The following is a 20052-nucleotide window of genomic DNA, read 5'->3' on the forward strand; positions in this document are numbered from 1 at the left end:
TTGTTTCTGTGCTGTACATCTCTATGACTCTATACATAGACAAACTTAAATGACAGTTGAAGTAGTCAGACTTCACTTAACATTGCTCATTGAAAGACAATATTTCCAGACACAATGGGCCAGTGTTCTGAACAGCAGGTTTTAGAATGCTGACACACAAAATGTGCTTACAAGACAGAGTATGATGTTCACAATAGGAAAATATCCTTGTTAGTCCTTGCTAACAGTGGTAGAGCAATTACAGAAGGTATTGAGTATGCAACAATATTTCCACTACCCAGCCCTTCCTTTCTATTCCTTTCCTCAGAGACCAATATCCACATACTGTGGATACCCAACATTAAAAATAGGTAAATTTTATTTACAACTTATCGAAAATAGGATGGAAATTAATAAAACTCTCTAAACACTCCCCAATTTAATCTGAGCCACCTTAACCACAGTCTTCAACTAACCCTTAATTCAAAAATATAATCTGTTAATAACTAGCTCGAAATGCCAATCATTTAAAATACCATGCAATATCTGGCCTCCCTGCAGTTGAACAGAGGGAATTGAAATATGTTTTCTTTAAAAGCTAGCCTACAGGAACAATTTCTCAGTTGTCAGTTTGCCACCGCAGTTGTCAGTGACTAGCACAATCCTGGGTGACCAAGTTGGAGGCCAGTAAGCCTTCAAGAATATCTTTGATCTGGCCAGCCAGAAAGTAAAGCTGAATGAGCATCGACTTAGTAGTATATAACACCTACTGTGCAGAAGATAAATATTTTACTCATAAATGAAAATGTGCAGACAAGAGTCAATTAAATGAGAGCTGTTGTTAAGTGCATAATGCCGGGAGCTTTGAAGGTTACTCTCAAAACTACTGATCCCTTGGACTGAAATCACCACCGCAAATTTGTTTTTCTTCTTCTTTATTTCATCTTTCACATGTAAAATGCTCCACCATATCTCTTTAGTCATCACCACATAGTGCACTCTGTTCCTTAGACCTTAACAATGCCAGTGGGATGAAACACAAATAAATGTGAGTTCAAACCTGTAAAGAAGACCAGATCATTAATTCAGGTAAGGAGATGAGAGAATGTGATACCTGATATGGGGATGAAACTCAGAATTTTCTAACTCAGAATGATACTGACTGAGCCAAGCTGATACATGTTTCATGTGTAAATGTCTCAGATATAAAATTCTGGTGCAAAAAGGACTAGCTAATGATTCAGCATCTGTAATCACATGAGTAACAGAAAAAATGTGAACCTCCCTTTGGATGACCCCTTTATTGGGTTTCTATGATTTGACAGCTTCAGAGCATCTTCAGCCAGAGGTGTCAAGTGGATGATCCATTTTGACCTCCTCCTGAGTCCACAGCATCACGGATGCCAGTTTTCAGCCAAATTGATTCAGTCCATGTGATAACAAGAAATGGCTGAATAGAGCTATGGGCCCTGACAACATCCTGGAAGTAGTACCGAAGACTTGTGCTCCAGAGCTAGCTGTGCCCCTAGCCAAGCTGTTCCAGTACAGCTACAACACTGGCATCTACCCTGCAAAGTGGAATATTGCCCAGGTATGTCCTGTCCACAAATCCAATCTGACCAATAACTGCCCCATCAGAATACTCTCTCAATCGTTAGCAAAGTGATGGAAGGTGTTCTCGATCGTGCTATCAAGCAGCATTTACTCAGCAACAACCTGCTCACTGATGCTCAGTTTGGGTTCTGCCAGAGCCACTCAGCTCTAGACCTCATTATAGCCTCGGTCTAAACATGGACAAAAGAGCTGAACTCCAGAGGTGAGGTGAGTGACTGCCCTTGACTTCAAGGCAGCATTTTACCAAGTGTGGCATCAAGGATCCCTAGGACAATTGAAGTCATTGGGAATCAGGGGGAAAGCTCTCCACTGGTTGGAGTCATACCTAGCACAAAGGAAGATGGTTGTGGTTATTGGAGGCCAATTGTCTCAGCCCTAGGACATTACTGCAGGAGTTCCTCAGGGTAGTGTTCTAGGTGCAACCATCTTCAGCTGCTTCATCAATGACCTTCCCTTCATCACAAGGTCAGAAGTGGGGATGTTTGCTGATGATTGCACAGTGTTCAGTACCACTTGCAAATCCTCTGTTACTGAAGCAGTCCTGCCTGCATGCAGCAAGACCGGGACAATATTCAGGCTTGGGCTGATAAGTCACACAAGTGCAAGGCAATGGCCATCTCTAACCAGAGAGAACATAACCAACTCCCCTTGGCATTCAACAGTAAAACTATTGCTGAATCCCTACTATCAAAATCCTGGAGGATTTATTGACCAGAAACTTAACTGGACCAGCTGTATAAATACTTTGGCTACAAGAGCAGGTCAGAGGCTGGGAATTCTGCTGCGAGTAACTCACCTCCTGACTCCCCAAAGCCTGTCCACCATTTACAAGACAATTGTCAAGAGTGTGATGGAATACTGTCTACTTGCCTGGATGAGAGCAGCTCCAACAACACTCAAGAAGCTTGGCACCATCCAGGACAAAGCAGCCCACATGATATTACCCCATCTACCACCTTAAACATTCACTCCCTCCACCAGTGGCAGACTGTGACAGCTGTGTGTGCCATCTACAAGATGCACTGAAGCAATTCACCAAGCCTCCTTCAACAACACCTTCTAAACCCATGACCTCTACCACCTAGAAGGCCAAGGGTAGCTGATACATTGGAACACCACCACCTGCAAGTTCCCCTCCAAGCTACACATCATCCTGACATGGAACTATATCACCGTTCTTTCAATGTCACTGGGTCAAATACTCCTTTCCTAATAGTACTCTGGGTGTATCTATACCTTATGGATTGCAGTGGTTCAAGAAGGCGGCTCACCACCACCTTCTCAAGGGCAATTAGGGATGGGCAATAAATGCTGGTCTTGCCAGCAATGTTCACATCCCATAAATGAATAACAAAACTACAAATCACCTTGTTAGACTTGAATGAGAACCCATGGCCATAACTCAGGGTTGCAGTGTGCAGTCACATGATGAACAGTCACTTTAATGCAGAAATTGCTTTTCATTTTAGTACTATTTTGGTTGACAAGATTGTCACAAAGACCAGGTGGCATAACACACAGAAACTAAAAACATTGGTTCTTCTTGCATATTTTATGCAGAAGATTTGTTTTCCAGATTTTTTTTTGTTCTTGAGATAATTTACAACAATAACAATTTGGATTGATACAGTGCCTTTAATGTAGAACAATGTCCCAATGCACTTCACATAGGTTCATTAAAATAGATGTCATACCAAAGAAGGGAGTAGGAGGAATGACAAGAGATTTGGAAAACAATGGATTTTAAAGAGTATCTTGAATGAGGAGGGGGAGGTGGTGAGATGGAATGATTTGGAGAGGAAATTCAAGAGAATGGGACCTCAGCAGCTGATGTCAAAGAAACCAGTAGGGCACAAGAGGCCAGCATCAGAAGAACAGATAGTTTGGATTGGGGTGGGGAGGTGGTTGTAAAGCTGGAGGAGGTTATGGAGCTGTGAGGGGTGAAATCATGATGGGATTTAAAGTAAAGACAGGTACAGAGTGAGGGTGGTAAGGGTTGGGGTGGTGATGGATGGGGGTAAGTGGTGGGCAGTAGGGTGGTGGGGTGTGGGGGATGGGTGGGGTGGGGGTGGTGTGAGGTGGGGTGTTGGGTGGTGATGGTAATTTTAACTTTGGATCATAGTGGAGTAATGGAGTCTCTATATAAAGATGTTTAAATGGTTTATGCTAAAATATAATATTCCTTGTTTTAGCATGTTCCTGGTGCCTTTATTTTACAGTAAACACAACCGATACTTCAATAGTTAATCTGATAGACCAATAAAAAGCCTTCAGCATGCAGGCAAGGATTTTAGCCCTTTTCATAGGGAATGGGACAGTTCACAGAATCTGGTGCTAAAATGTCTGAAGCCTGGTTGAAATTACTAAAACTGGCTGGCAAGAGGACATTCTTCTCAATACAGTAAGGAACATCGCTTGTGTCATGCTAAAAGATCAACAAAGGACAGTATGCTTTTTCTTGTTGGGGTATCTTAGTTTAACTATGGCTGTTAGAGTACAGTTGTCATTTGAAGAATAACTACTATACCTAAAGGTGATTAAGTTGCTTTGTTACTTTTTGAAGATATTGTGTACTGTACAAACAGATTCCACATGAACATGCTGTGAATCATATCCAACAAGGCCATCAGCCGGAGGCTAATCCTGATCTACTGCAGCCATTATATATATAATATATTTCTTGGCACAAACCAAATTGCATTTGACCCAAAAGATGCTCTGCATTTTAGAATATTATGGGATGGAACTGTGAATCAATGAGGCAGTGCACGTTAAGAAAGACTGCAGCAAGTCGCTGACTCAGCAATCTGGTCAGTCTGCAGACTAGCTGGGTCCATTTCCTTTCTGTACTGTAGATACAGTCTCGGGTATCTGAAAAAATCTTAAGTTTTAAGTAATATTTCAATCTGAACCTGTGAGTCACTCCAGAAGATAATGTCTCGTTTCAAGATGCAGTTGTTCAATGAAGACAGCAGCAATGTGCCATATTCCCGTCTCAACTGGCCGAGTGATGAGGTTCTGTCTGCCGACTTTTCAAAAATCCAGTATCTCATCCGGTTCCTTGAATTCATTCATTATCTCGGAAGCATTTACAAGATGATGAAGAAAAAGCTGAGGTGCTGAACCTCTTCACTTTCTGGAAACTGCAAAGTCTAAAGAATCAATGTTTCATGTTTATGTAGCACAAGAATATGGGATGCTTATAATTAGCCTAGAGATCTTGTAATTTTACTTAATTGTTGTAAATAACAGTATCGCTTTCCATGTGTGGCGCTGTGTGCGTTCTCATTATAAAAATATCTCAGCAGGTAGAGTTAATAATGCTGCATTGCTACAGGTCAGTTAAGTCAAGGACAAAACCCTGAGTAGCGGTTACAGAATTTGCAAAAGTAGCCATTTTGGGTTCAGCACACTTATGCTAACCTTGCTATTTTGTTGTGCGTACAGACATAATTGTAATAAAATTTTTATACCTGTGATGTCCAAATAAAATTATTACAAAAGAATGTTGGGTGTTCAGAGGATCTGTTTCCCATGTCGAATGGTTCACTTTTAGGAAATATTGAGCTCTATTTGTCAGATTGGGATCAGAAAAATTAAATGTAGTTTTATAGCTGTGACACATTCAGTACAATGCAGCAGCAGAATGTCAATGAGCTGAATTATCTCAATCTTATGGCTTTCCTTAAAATCAAGTCCAACTGTCAGGACTTTTGAAATTAAAAAGGTTCTAAAGAATTAAGATGAATACTGATCCCTTTTTTATTTGTTGATGTACTTAAAACAGCAAGCACTGATGGCATCAACAGGGAATTCTGGCTTGAAGGAGTTATTGAGGCTGTTCGTGAGTGCTGAATTTTAATTGGGGATGCAGCCATCAACATAGGATGATTCAGCATCAAGTATATGTATTAGTTCAGCTCTATCACAATGTCAAGTTCAGTAACCCTTCCTAACTATGTGTACTGTATCAATGCCATCACTTCAGTTTTTTAAAAAGAAATTATAAATAGCAGATCAACACAATATACCATTGATGTTAAACGTAATTCATTGTAACTGTTTAGTCTTTCAAGCAGGTTTTGACAATGAAACTTTCTCTTGTGGGGTTTGTTCTGATCAGAGCACTTTTTAAAAACTGCTTTTGTAACCAATGCAGTTATTATCAGATATAACCATTGTATTAGGTAATATTTCATATCCATACAATAATGAGTGTTACTTTGCTATAGTGTTGAACATAGTGGCTTAAGCTGTGTCAAGTTTGAGTTCAAAATTGTTTGTATGTTTGTTCCAACGGGCCAGAATCTATCATGACACTATTTCTTTCTCTGTTGTAGAGCCGAAAAGACAGAAGTATTAACTGAAGATCTGCTGCAGGTAATATTTGTTTCTCCACATTGTTTAAAGAGCCAAAATATTTTTGTTCTGTTTTATCCTTGCATTTACAAAATCTATGTCTTAACTAATTTCACCTTTTGTGTACTTTCGTTTTTAAAAGTTGCCATAGTTTAATTGTTGGTGGTGAATTTCACAACACGGGCCGAGAGTTTCAATATGTGATTCGAGTTGAAATATTAATTCTAAAACTCCTACTTTGACTTACTTCTGCTTCAAACAAACCCCCCCCCCCCACACAACATCAAACACTCCTTCCCAAATCTCAACTTGGATCATTCTGGTCCTAATCTGCTATTCACTTTCCCTTAATTTTAATTTCTATTACCCTCCATTTTCCTACTTATTTCACCAACACTGAATTTAAGCCCCAAGCCTGTTGTCTCTTGTGACAGTAACTGAGTTAAACATCTACAGCAGATTATCTGATACCTGAGCCAAACAGATCAAGAATACTCCAGGGCTCTATTGATAATTGACGAACTAGTTTGGTTCATTAGTGGTGACATGAGCAACTAACACTAGAATTGGGTTTCTTTCCACTCAGCCATGGATAACCCTTTAATCCAACAGCCCATGTGTAGGGTAGCCCTTGTTGAATAAGCAACAGGCAACTTAATGTGCTTGTCAGGTTTAGCTTGTTTAACTCAAGACATATTTCTGAGCTCACCTGGGGCTCTCTGAGCCTTAGCCATATCCTACATGCATCGAAGCTATCTGGACATAGGTAAGTAAGGTGGACCTTAAGAGGAGAGAGATAGCACTCCATATTGGACAAACAGAAACTCATCCATACGGATTTCTCAGTTGCTTGGTTTGGAGACTCTTAAATGTATTGATGGGCTTCTGCACATGTCAAATATCCAGCTGACCCCCCAAAAAAGTAGTGTGATTCTGTTGTTAGAGAAATCATCGCAGAATTTCTTCTTCACCATTCTTCTCCTTATAATATATTATAATTATATTAAAACCTGATCTGATGCTCTGAATCTAAATGGTGTCAGCTGACACCAATTATCCAATCCCCATTAATTTCCAGCTCATTACTCAAATGCATTTCACAACTTGCATCTGCTAGGCTGGTTTCTGAGCTTCTGTAAAACTAGTTTGTTAAGGAGCTGCCAGTCAATTGAAAGATAGAGATGTGAGGTTCACGCACCACTATCTGAATCCTTTGATGTCTCCTCCTTATTTCAACTGGTATGGCAGAAATCCTGAGTCCACCCAGAGCTCCTGACGTCCTCCAGTTCTTAATATTTAAAAGACCAGAGTTAACAAACTATATCTCCTAATATGGAGAAAGCAGTGTCACGATTTTCCCATTTAAAATGTATCTCCTAGTTTGTTTAAGGTATGGTGAGTAAAGCACATGATTTCCATTCAGATATCAGTATAACCTGGCTGGAATTGAATGAAATAATGCTAGATTGTGGAATTTTGAATGCAAGTGAGTTGTGCCAATGACCACTTTATGTGGTATTTACGATTCTTCAGTCAATTACAGCAGAGCAGGGCACACACATCACAGATCACTGGTCATGGGCTTCATGTACCAAGAGCAGATCAAAGAAGTCAATTGAAGCCAATTAAAATGTACAATCGAAAGCATTAGATCAGTAGGTTGATGAATGACTTATTTCCTGGCAATCCCATTCCCCTTTGTGATACTGGAGAATGTTCTTTTCCAATCACTAACTGATTACAATTGATTATGCTGCTTGATAGCCCTGATCCATGGGAGATTTTACTTTAATAAGTTTGCATAGAAACTTGATTGTAACATCATCTGGGCAAAAGCAACACAGTGTCCATTGTGTTCAGCGCATGTTTTGCCTATTGTACTCTCACCATATGAGAAGATGCAATGTTGCAAGTACTTGGACCTTAATCAGAAAAAAGCTCCAGTTAGTTAACTGCCACTTGAGATCTAGCTGCCATTTACCTCCAAGTGGTTTCACCTGACAAGGCGAAAAGCCAGGGAAGACATTTAAATCTTAAGTGCCAACTCTCTCTGTAAATACTTGGCAATAAAAATATAGTTTATAGCAGTATCTTCAGTTGAATCATTGCTGGTCATTCAAGAAAGAATAACATCTGAGAGGTGCATCATTTGTGATGAGCTGTTTCAGGGCATATCATCATTATGGTTAGAAAGAGTTAAATATTGCTTGAGACTTGCCGCAGGATTTATATTCTCACATTGAAGAATTTGATTGTCCTTGCTGAAAATAATAACCTTGATATGCTGCAGAATTCAAGGAAATCTGCCTATGGGTCAATTGTTATAAAATACTGCCAACTTCAAATAGTAAAACTTCACAAAAATAACAATTTTGCAGATTTAATTTAATGTACTTCAGGTTTAATATGAACCACGCACAGAAAATTAAAACCCATTTACATTTTAAGAATACTAAATGTAAAACCTCATCAAAAGTGATCTTAAATTATAATTATTGCAGCCACAATATAATAATCTTGTTTCGCCAAACAGGTAGAGAAACGACTGGAGCTGGTAAAACAAGTCTCTCACAGCACTCACAAAAAACTCACAGCATGTCTACAGGGACAACAAGGTGTGGACGCCGACAAACGATCCGTACGTGTTCTTTAATTACTGTCCACTGATATAGCCGACTGGTCGTCTGAATTACCATTTGACAAATTAGCTGTTAAATGATGTAGATGCATTAAAGAGGCACTGGTTTCATATGGATAGTCTTTGGTAAATGTTCTTTCATTTGTTTGGAGACCTGAAGTGTAGTGCACCCGAACACAGTACTGCATGTTGTTGCATCATTTGTGTGTGTGTCATATTCTTGAACAAAAGGAGTTTCTTGATTAAGCCACTCCCCTTTTTAGATGTGTATTTCTGTAACCTAGTAGGGCTAATTTTTGGTCATACCAATAGACTGTCCATTTTACGCCTTGGCTGATTTTCTTTCCTATTGAAGGAATTTCGGGAATGATATATAATGTTTGGGTGTCTGATCCGGTAATGCTTGTTTTACACTACCACCCAAAGTGGAAATTGCCCACTGTGTGTTGGAACTCTGTACAATAGAACAAAGAGTCTGTGTTTAAAACATCTTCAAAATATGTTTTGAAGAAATATACTCTCCTGAAACATTGGGCTGAATTTTTCAGCAGAGGCTGAAGTCCGTCACCGGGGCCAAGAGTGGCAACCGACCCCACTCCAGTGGGCGGGGGGACCTGGAGCAACATTTTCATGGTGGTGACCAATTAATAGGCTACCACCAGGTGCAGCGTCCAATTGAGGATAGTGGCCTGCTCTCTATAGCTGCCAGCCCAATCAGAGAGCCAGCAGCTTCGGCAGTGCAATTGCTCGTGGTGACCACTGCTGAGGCTCCAACATGAGGGAGAGTGTGCACAGGTGATGTGAGGGAGTGGCAAGGGGGGCATTTTTGCCGCAGGACGGAGATTGCCACCGGGGGGGGACTCTCCGTGGGCTATGGAGTGACCATTAAGGGTGGGGCATCCTCTCCTTCCCCCCCGCCCCCCCACCCCCTCCCGGAACCCACTGGGAGGCTGCTAGTGTTTACCTGGCGTTCTCCCTCACATCACGGCGGGCCATCCTGGCATAGGCAAAATGCCCCCGGAGGTGGATTGTGACCCTTAAGTGGGCCGGTAAGCAGTTCAATTGGCCACCTGACAGATGGCTGAGCTCCTGATGTGCTCGCCACTGGCAATATGCCATGGTGGCGCAAAGACATCAGGCTCCCCCGCCTTGCCAGCCCCCCGTCTCACAGCCCAACCCCAAATGGCCGAGCAAATTCTGCCCACTGACTCTGCTCAAATGATGATTGGCTGGCTCTGTGTTGGCAGCCTTTTCTTTTTCAGATTTTGAGTATCTGCGGTATTTGGTGGTTTGAATCCACCTTGGCTGATGATGAAATTGGAATTCAATTAATAAATCTGCAATTAAAAAAAAGCAAGTCTAATGCTGACCATGAAACCATTGTTGATTGTTATAAAAACCCACTTGGTTCACTAATGCCCTTTAGGGAAGGAAATCTGCTGTCCTTACCTGGTCTGGCCTACATGTGACTCCAGACCCACAGCAATGTGGTTGACTCTTACCTGCCTTCTGAAATAGCCTAGCAAGCCATTCAGTTCAAGGGCAATTAGGGATGGGCAATAAATGCTGGCCTAGCCAGTGACACCCTCATCCCATGAACGAATTAAAAAAAAGTTTCTTTTGCTGTTGTTGTTTAAAACCAACATGTTACTGGAATACCTGTATGCAATTAATTCTTAAATTTAAGAAGCAATTTGTAGCCCATTAGTTCAAGACCAGATAATGGGAACAATTTTTTTGTATGGCATTTATAGCAAGATTGAAAACATGTTTATGAATGATGCATTTAGAATTTTAGTACGATAGCAAACCAAGGAACATTTTTCCCTCTAATAGAATCACTGACTGATATTGTACCGAAATGTTGCATCTGTTGATTCTATGATGGAAAACTGGTGGCATTGAGCTGGTTTACCATGAAATCTACCTATGAAGAATGACATGGAGAATCGGCTAGCTTGTTATAAATGTTGCTTGTGTGGTTTATAGCAGTCATATCTAAGAGCTATTCATGTTGATCTTGTCCACAGAAAAAGCTACCATTAACAACATTAGCCCAGTGTTTAGTGGAAGGCTCTACCATCCTGGGTGAAGATTCTTTGCTCGGGTAAGGCTTTAAAATACTTTATTTTGATGTAGATTCTATGTAATTGATTGCAGAGTCCATGTGCTTAATCCCATTGTATAGATCAGTTAGTACTTGATAATTATATTCTAATGAGGAAGATGGGGCACCCCTATATTAATCTATGTTTTTTATCACTGGAAATATAGTCTGACCAAATTGTTTCATAATTAATTTTGTTTTTGGATTTGATTTATGAGTGGTGCTCAGGTGTAGCAAAGATGATGCCTACCTAAAATTGTACGGTATATTGTCGATCTGATTTTATAAGCTCCAGTACAGTGGGCTCTACCCCAATTTAAAGATTCAAATGCAAACTAGATTGAAACCTGGTTCAGCAGTGAGTGTAAAGGTGTAAATTTGGGATGGGAAAGAAGTAAAATATGGTCTGATTGGGTTCTGAGGCATGAGCTGGATGACTGACAAGAGCTGCATTAGCTGAAAGGCCATTTTTATCCTACGTATGTATATTTGTACCATATCTGTGTCACAAGTGGATGGCCAAGCTTAAGTTAGCTTCAGGAAATTACTTCTAAAACTGCTCAAATCCTTCTCCTTTCATTTTTTTTTCAAAAGGTTTGTTCTGACCAAATCAATAACTTATATTACAATAGTTACACTGCTTATAAGTTTCTTAAATATCTCTCATGCTCTTATCATTGTTATGTACCATGAAAAATATACAAACTAGGATACAAGTATTTGATTAAAATTATATTTTCAAGTTTAGCAGCTTAGACTTCTGACTACACTTTTATTAACTGCCTCTTGGCAGATTCAGTTTATTCCACTAAATATACAAGTTTGCCTTTAATGTTTCATGCTTAGATTTCTATATCTTCGCCTTAATTTTCCCAAATTCCAGCTGATGGCAAGGTATCTTTCCATCAGTGAGACTCTGAAAACCAGCTTGATTATGTTGTATTGTATGAGGAATAATATCTTGTTGAGTTAGTAGTGTTGTGTTTGTTGGATAGTATAATTGGGGTCACATTGCATTTCTACGTACATGCACCATACTTTGCTCAGATACAGTGAAGAAACCTTTCCTTCATCATACTCAACCCCTTGCTTTTATAATCAGAGGGGAAATAACAATGAAGGAGAATCAAATTTAACCAGACAATTGCTGTACATGCAGAATACTCTCAAGAGTTGCTGTGAAGTGGTTTCCAGGACACAGTGCTGTGAGATTCCCATGTAGAGGCCATTTGAACTCGACACTGCTGTCTTTTGTCAGACTGGGTTTAACAAGTGCTTAAGGGATCCATCAGACCTGTAGCGTAATTTGCAACCTGAAGGAGAGGGGTTTCTTTTAACATTTTCAGCGTTTGAATGCTTAAAGAAAAAAATGTTTGAAATATACGTTCCAGAACCAAAGCTCCCTCCTGAATGTGACATTGCAATTTGCCATGCATAGAATAAATATGGTGCTGGTGGTTGCGAGTCGCATTGTACAGCTCCCAGTCTCAGACATGTGATGCAATATAATTTATGCATTAGGCACAGGTTAGTATCGCACTGCTAAAATATTTTAAAGTGCTTACAAACTAAAATTCAAAATAAGTTTTGGGTTCAGACATCTGAAAATTAAGCTTGGTAGTTAAAAACCCAAAGCTGGTGCACAATTTGTAGGCTAGCTTTCAGTTGGACCCACCCAGTATGATATATTTTGTTAGTTTTGGCCAGGCTGTTAGCTGCAGCATGGAATGGCTGAATGCCCAATTGTTAATATTTGCACGAAGCTAGAACATTTATACTGTATGTAGAGAATGATGCCAAGCCAAGAATAAAATGATCTTAGTCTCTATAGCTGTGGGCTTGCTGTAAGGACTCATATTCATCATACTGTCGGCCCCTATACATTTTAACAAAGTGTACGTGAGGAGATCTGTGCATTAAAATTATTTTCCAAACCTGCCCTCTACATCGGCTTGCACAGGAATTTTCTGCTAATGCCTAAAAGAGATATGTGGAAAAACACAAAATATTTTTAACATTGTTACAATTTGCTGTTCATAGCGACACTATTAAAAGTCAGGGTTAGGCTGATGTTCAAAGCATGTGAAGGGTTTCTGTTAAAATGGTAGACTTGTCCTGGGGAGTGCTGCAGCAATCCCACTTCAATAACATCACTTTCTGACATTGGAGTGCAAAAGAAAGAAAGAACTTGGCATTAATGTAGCATCTTATCACCTTGGGCTATCACAACGTGTTTCAGAGCCAATGAATTACTTTCTGAAGTGTTGTTATGTCAGCGAACATGACAGCCAATGTGCACCAAGCAAAGTCCCATGAGCAGCAAATGAGACAAATGAACAATTAATCTGATTTTGGTAGAGAGAATACTCTGAACCCCTTTTTCAGCAATATTGAACTGGTTGTAAATGGAAGGATAGCAATTGGAGTACGAGGTCCACTGAGGGCCACGGATTTGAAAAAAGTAACAAATGGGCCATAGGCTCTGTTATAAGTCTCAGAATCTGAGAGTTTCACTCGCTTCAGTTGTTTGTTGCTGTAATAGGCTACAGTGGGAATCATTGTAACAAGGATGAAATTCTAACAATTTTGTGTGACGCTGATATTTCTTTAAATACTGATAGGCAACAAATAACCTACTCCATAGGCATGTTTGAGCAAACATGTTGCAGTAAGTGATGGCTAAACTTTCATTTACAGCAGAGTTCCTGCAAATAACCGGTCAGGGTGAGAGTTCCACAGGCAAGTTTAATAGTTATACAATCTACTAAATCCCGAGACATTGTATTGTCAGTGTGTCTGGTAAAAAAAAAGACTAATTGAAGATCTTCCAAGTGACCTATAGCTCACTTTGTACAGAAATGGAAGCCTACACATGCTACAAAAAATAGTTGTATCATTTCTGGAAGGTTGGAAATATGTAATTGGAATCCCTGTTGCTTTTGCTATAGCTAAAAATAAACTTAGTGAGAAAGATTACTTGATATTACATCATATTGTAGCACATTTGTAATAATTATTTCTGCAGTATGAGTTCTACATAATATGGCCTGTGTCCTCTTTCTCCACAGGAAGATGCTGAAGATGTGTGGTGACACAGAGGACAGACTAGCGCAGGAACTCATCCTCTTTGAGCTGCAGATAGAACGGGATGTGATAGAACCACTGTTTGTGTTAGCTGAGGTAAGAAATACGCTGAGATTATCCTGGACAGCCGGGAAAACGTAAAGTAAAACTAAATGGCAAATGCCAAAAATCTGAAATAAAAACAAAAAATGTTGAAGTACACAACAGGTCAACATTCTTGAAGAAAAAAGACAGACTGGGGTAGAATTTTTGTAGGGCTTTCTCCCCAATCCCCTGTCATAACTCTGAAGGAAAGCCTGTAGAAACGGCATAAATGGCCACCACCAGGGCTTCAGACGATCTTCCGCTGAAGTTACGCTGAGTGAACGGAAGGACATATGCAAATTTCTACCCCATTAGCCTTTTTGGATGTGGACCATTCATCAGAATACGTTTGTACTCTGACCATTTAGCTAGTACATTCAGCAAAGGATGGCTAGATACAGATCTAAAGTGAAAACTAATTTGTAATGTTGGAAAGATGAATTAAAGCAAAATGTTAAGTTTTATGTTTTTCTGAGATCAAGGCCGGGATTATCCTCCCAGCAGTGGTGTTCCAGCAAATTGGGACTTATACCTGTCCCTCTGACATTACTGGAACCCCAACCCAGTTTCCTGGGTCATGATTCATCTAATAGGCATGGCGATCTAGTCATTAGCCAGCTGCAAAATCTCAGTGATGCTTTAGCTGGAGCTGCTACAGCACCAGGAATGGCAGTCAAAGGGGCAGAGGTGCCCTAGGGTGGGAACATTGACATCCTAGTAGGTGAAAGCAGTGACCCAGGCTACTTAAGAATGTATTTAGGCTGTAATAGAGAGAGGGAAGGCCACGACGGACCTATTTCCCTTCATTAGAAAAACTCAGGATCATAACCGGTGCTTTTTGGGGTTAGCTGCCACCTTCCCTTGGCCGTCCTGGGAAGTAGTGGAAAGTAGGGCGAACACTGAAGAATCAGACCCCACCCCATCACATTATTTGCAGGCAGACAAGGAGTGGCCACCAGCAGTAGGAGGGAATTCACATCAAGATAGTGAGGTAGCGATAGGCCGCACTACCCACCCTTTCCGTTATTCTCCCATTGATCCCACCAGGTTTTGGGGGGATTGTGGAGGAGAATTCGGGACCAAGTTCAAACCAAGGCAATCAGGGTTACAGGAAGAGGTTCCAAACAAATTGGCACACAGAGGGGATTTCACTGCAAGAAATGAACTGAGAAACTGTGAGAAATGTTATGGTTAATGAATGGGGAATATTTTCAATGTGGAGAAGCCACTTGAACGCAGTTTTAAAAAACGCTAAAAAAAAAATACGGCTCAACTGTACAAGATATTTAAAACGTTGTCTAATTTCAAACCTCCATATTCAGCAGGGAGCTGTAAGTGACGTCAGTCGTAGGCCCAAAGTCATGCACTGGATGTTGATCAGACAGTGTGAATCAGCCAAATGAGCAAAAAAATCAATTCCCAAAATATTAATGCAGAAGAAACACACATTTAGTTGTGTTCTTTTTTCCTATGTGCTGCTCTCATGCTGTGTCTCTCCATTTTTATCTCCTTTCTTTGTGATTAGTTTCTGCCACACTGCTCTTGTGCACATGAAAAAGTTGCTGTCAAGAATTTTGTCCCAGTCTGATGCCTGAGACCAGACTGTTCTTAGTTCCATTTGTTTCCAACACAAATTTTATGTGTTTTAACTTTAAAATTTCAATGAGCTGCTTGAAATCATCTCTTGCTGCAGACGGTCACACTGAGGTTTTCAGTGCTCACCATTTGATTGTAAATTCTCGGAGGTTCCAAAGCAAACTAAAAGTGTTGTATTAAAGTTTAGTTGGCATTATAACATCTAAAAACAGGGTCATGCAGAGGTAGTCTATAGAACAGAAAAAATAGTTGAGAGTCTTCAACTCCAGAAAGGAACCGCTGGGCTTTCTGTATTGTGTGTGTAATTGATATGACCTTGTCCTCTTATGTAGCATTCCTCACATGCAGGAAGACATCTCTGAGCAGTAAGGAGGAGACAAATACAGTGAAACCAACATGGCAAAACGAGACAAAAATGGCGAGGCTAGGCAGGGGAACCGAAGGTGTGGTTGAAGAGGAGGTTTTTGAGCAGGCTTTTGAAAGCAGAGAGAGAGGTGGCAAGACAGAGAAGAACATCTAAAATCCAGTTCCATAATTCTGAATGTGACAGCTACATTAGAATATCATTTCTCCTTTAGAAGGAGTTTACTTAAGAAATACTTATCTGTATCTTCCATTTTTAAATAGAGGCATATAAATTCTTTTGGGCCTCCTTATCTCGAGAGACAATGGATACGCGCCTGGAGGTGGTCAGTGGTTTGTGAAGCAGTGCCTGGAGTGGCTATAAAGGCCAATTCTGGAGTGACAGGCTCTTCCACAGGTGCTGCAGAGAAATTTGTTTGTTGGGGCTGTTGCACAGTTGGCTCTCCCCTTGCGCCTCTGTCTTTTTTCCTGCCAACTACTAAGTCTCTTCGACTCGCCACAATTTAGCCCTGTCTTTATGGCTGCCCGCCAGCTCTTTATAAATAGAGTCCTACTCCTAATTCGTATGTTCATAGGAATAGAGTACAAAAGCAAGGAAGTTATGATGAAGTTATAAAACACTGGATCGGCCTCAACTGGACTATTGTGTCCAATTCCGGGCACCATACTTTAGGAAGGATATGAAGACTTTAGAGAGGGGGCAGAAAAGATTTATGAGCATGGTTCTAGGAATGAGGGATTTCAGTTACCTGGATAGATTGGAGAAGTTGGAGTTGTTCTCCTTAGAGAAGAGAAGGTTGAGAGGCGATTTGATAGAGCTGTTTAAAATCATGAGACTGAGTAGATAGAGAGAAATTGTTTCCAATGGCCGAAGGGTCGAGAACCAGAGGACACAAATATAAGGTGAATGGCAAAAGAACCAACAGCAACATGAAGAAAAGCTTTTTTGCACGGCGAGTGGTTAGGATTTGGAATGCACTACCTGAGAGTGTGGTGAAGGCAGATTCAATCATGGCTTTCAAAAGGGAATAGGATAAGCATCTGAAGAGAGAAAATTTACAGGGCTACGGGGAAAGGGTGGAGGACTGGGACTAACTGAGTTGCTCTTACAGAGAGCTGACACAGACACGACAGGCCCAATGGCCTCCTTCTGTGCTGTAACCATTCTATGATTCTTTGAATTTGCAGCAGGAAGCTAAAACCGAGAGCTTGGAAATGATGTTGTATAATTTCACCTTATGAATCCTCAATACATTCAAATCAAATTACTTTGCTAGTTAAACAGGCATTTTTGGTGGATTAACGCCTGCATTAAAACAGATGGCTAAGTCATTTCATATGAATGCATTGAGTGTGGATGCAAAAAAAGCAGGGAGCAATACACCGTGTCTCTGCTCATTTTTATGGATGTTGACTTCTGCTGGAAACAGCTACCCAAATATGAATGGGTGCATTTGAATCAGGCAGTGATGATGGTGTGACACCATATGTCATAATTCAAATCATTACCGTTTCAGTCATGCTGGATGTAACTGGTACAACAGATGCTCTGTATTGTAGGCAATAGAGAATACTGAAGGAACTTGAAATGCCCACAGCTAGTACTTTTATATATCATTGCATCTTATGTCCCTTATTGGTGGAAGTTGTGATTCTGAGTGGAAGCAGCTATATGGTGAAAGATGGGGATAAGGCCTGCCCCTTTAAGCTTCTGCAGGTGATAGAATCTTGCAGCAGCAGCCACTTCCTGCTCCCGGTGGCCAATATTCTCCTGGGGCCTGCCTTCGTGGTGGAAGTCCAAATCCACCATGCTTCCACCGGCAATCAGGCCAGACTGGAATATCAAGCATGAAGTCTGTGATATGGAAAATCTCTATTCTGGTAGTTTTAGTGTAAGCAAGCACATTAGGCTAACTGAATGCCCTAGTCATTTAATAACCCGACTTCAGCTGACAGCATGTTGATAATATACAGAATCTCAGGAAAATAATACTTTGGGTAAACACTAAGTATGATGCATTTATGCACAAACTCAATGGGGGTAATTTTAACCCCCCTCATGCTGGGTGGGAGAAGGTTTGGGGGTGGGGGGGGGGGTGGGAGTGGGTATGGTTGAAAATAAAAAGTTGTTTTGCTTCAGCTGATGTCTCAAGCGCTCGTTTCTGCAGCATTGGGCTGTCACCGGCTGGTGAGTCCCTGAGAAGGAAGGAAGGAGAAGCTCTGCACTGCAGGAGGGTAATAGTGACTGTATGCCTTAGCGCCCTTTCATGACGGGTCAGTTGAGATGGGAAGGGCAATTAAAGAAAGGCCAACAAGGCTGTGTAAGGGAGAGAAGTGAAGCACTTACATAAGTGTTTAAGATAGGCTCAGGAGAAAAGTGTCTGTATGAGTGACTCGTGTGTCTCCCTGGCATGCATGTCACTACCCGTTGACATCGGCCAGTCCGGTGTGTTGACGTTGGCTGCCTGGTCTTGAGCCCCCTTCAGATCCTACTCCTCCTCGGAGTAGGGCGCATACTCAAGGAGATCCTCATTCTCCAAGGCTACTCCCCTCTAGAGCACCAGGTTGCGCAGGACACTGCAATACCACCAAGATACATGAGACCCTTGATGGCATGTACTGTAGGGCTGCACCAGACCTATCCAGGCATGGAACCTTATTGTCAGCAGGCCTATGGGCTGATCAGTAATTGCCCTTGTGGTGGTGTGGCACTGCTTATAGGTATCCGCTGCCTCTGTGTAAGGGTGCTGCACAGGTGTAAGGAGCCAAGTCTTCTGAACATAGCCCTTGTTACCCAGTATCCATGGAGGCAATCAGGTGGCCTGAAAAACTGAGGCACCTCGAACTATTTCAGCATTAAAAAGTCATGACAGCTTCCCAGGAAACTTTCACACACCTGCAGGATCTGTTTGCGGCAGTCGCATACTGTACATTCAGTGAGGGGAAATGCTTCCTGTTGACAAGGGGTCCTGGCTGCTCCTTGGGAGCCTTGATGTTCACATGCATGCAGTTGATTACCCACTGCACCAGCAATGGCCCTGCATCCAATGGCTCTCGGCCTGACTGGTCTGATCTGTGTAAAAGTATATGTATTAGCCTTCCCTCTGGTACAAGGCATCCGTGACCAGCTTGATATAGCTATGTGCTGCTGACTGGGAGACCCCACAGATGTCTCCAGATAATACCTGGAATGATCATAAGGCGTAAAGGTTTGAGGGCTTTAGTGACCCTCAGCGCCACAGGCAGTGGGTGGCCACCACATCCCACTGGCTTTGAATCCTCCGCAAGAATTGTGCATGGCTCCGACACCACCTGCCTGGACAGCCTCAGTCTTTGTAGACACTGATGCTTCGACATCTCCATGTAGTAGATTCTTTGCTGGTAAACCCTTTTTGGCTCGGCTGTGCCTTCTGTGACCATCAGCCTCCAATTGTGGCCATCTCCGCCCTCCATGTCCATGTCCCCTTTCACTCTCATGATCCTGCTGTTCCTCTGGGGGTTGCAGCCTCTCTTCCTGTGCCTGCACCTGTCTGTCTCTCTCATTCTCCTCCTCACTGGAGGAGACAAAATCTGAGTGCATGAGACACATTGATAATTGATGCTCAGGTCTGAAGCCTCTCTCTAACTCTCCTAACTCCACAGGCATGAGTTGCACTTCGGAGGGACCCTTCCTACAATCTGCCTCTGATATGTTTGCCCACTTGGCAATGCCTCCTGCTTCTCCCTCCCGTGCTTTACTGCCTCTCAACCTTCCTGTGTTGAAACGCTGCTGCTCTCAATGGCTTCTACCTCCAACCACCACTCACCTGTCGCTGAGCTCTTGCCTCCTTATAACTGGTGGAATGCTGAACCTCTGTGGATCCCTTTCGAGCCTGGTAAAATTTTAAAAGCTGCTCAAAATCGCACTCAATTGGCTTCTCAACAGGCTTAATTGCCTGCCCACTGCCACTGCACGCGCTCTTGACCCTGCAGTCGACCACCTCCCAAAAAATTGGCTGGCAGTGGGAACATGTCAGGGTTGTGTTATAACAAGTTCCCTTGCTATTTTACTGTGCCCCGTCCTCCCGCCTCCAATCTCGTCGCCCGGGGCCGATAAAATTCAGCCCATGGTTTCATACAGGTGCACTGAATAAACAGTATGATAGAGAAGGTCACGTGCAGCAATAAGACTTCTTATCTGAATGATTTTACTGTTGCGGTTGTCTGACTTTCACATAGTACGTGATGG

At 41.7% G+C, this 20052-nt stretch overlaps 1 protein-coding gene across 10 annotated transcripts in view; it reads left to right on the forward strand.

Annotated features, from left to right (window-relative positions):
- arhgap44a (Rho GTPase activating protein 44a) overlaps nt 1-20052 on the forward strand; it is a 479646-nt gene that overhangs the window by 229120 nt on the left and 230474 nt on the right. For all 10 annotated transcript variants that reach the window (XM_068058026.1, XM_068058032.1, XM_068058028.1 and 7 more), the window contains 4 exons: nt 5934-5973; nt 8486-8590; nt 10621-10697; nt 13766-13877. In XM_068058026.1, coding sequence (XP_067914127.1) covers nt 5934-5973; nt 8486-8590; nt 10621-10697; nt 13766-13877 — 334 coding nt within the window. The remainder of the gene's footprint in view (nt 1-5933; nt 5974-8485; nt 8591-10620; nt 10698-13765; nt 13878-20052) is intronic.

This window comes from Heterodontus francisci, chromosome 26 (genome assembly GCF_036365525.1).
Source record: "Heterodontus francisci isolate sHetFra1 chromosome 26, sHetFra1.hap1, whole genome shotgun sequence".
Lineage (NCBI taxonomy): Eukaryota > Metazoa > Chordata > Chondrichthyes > Heterodontiformes > Heterodontidae > Heterodontus > Heterodontus francisci.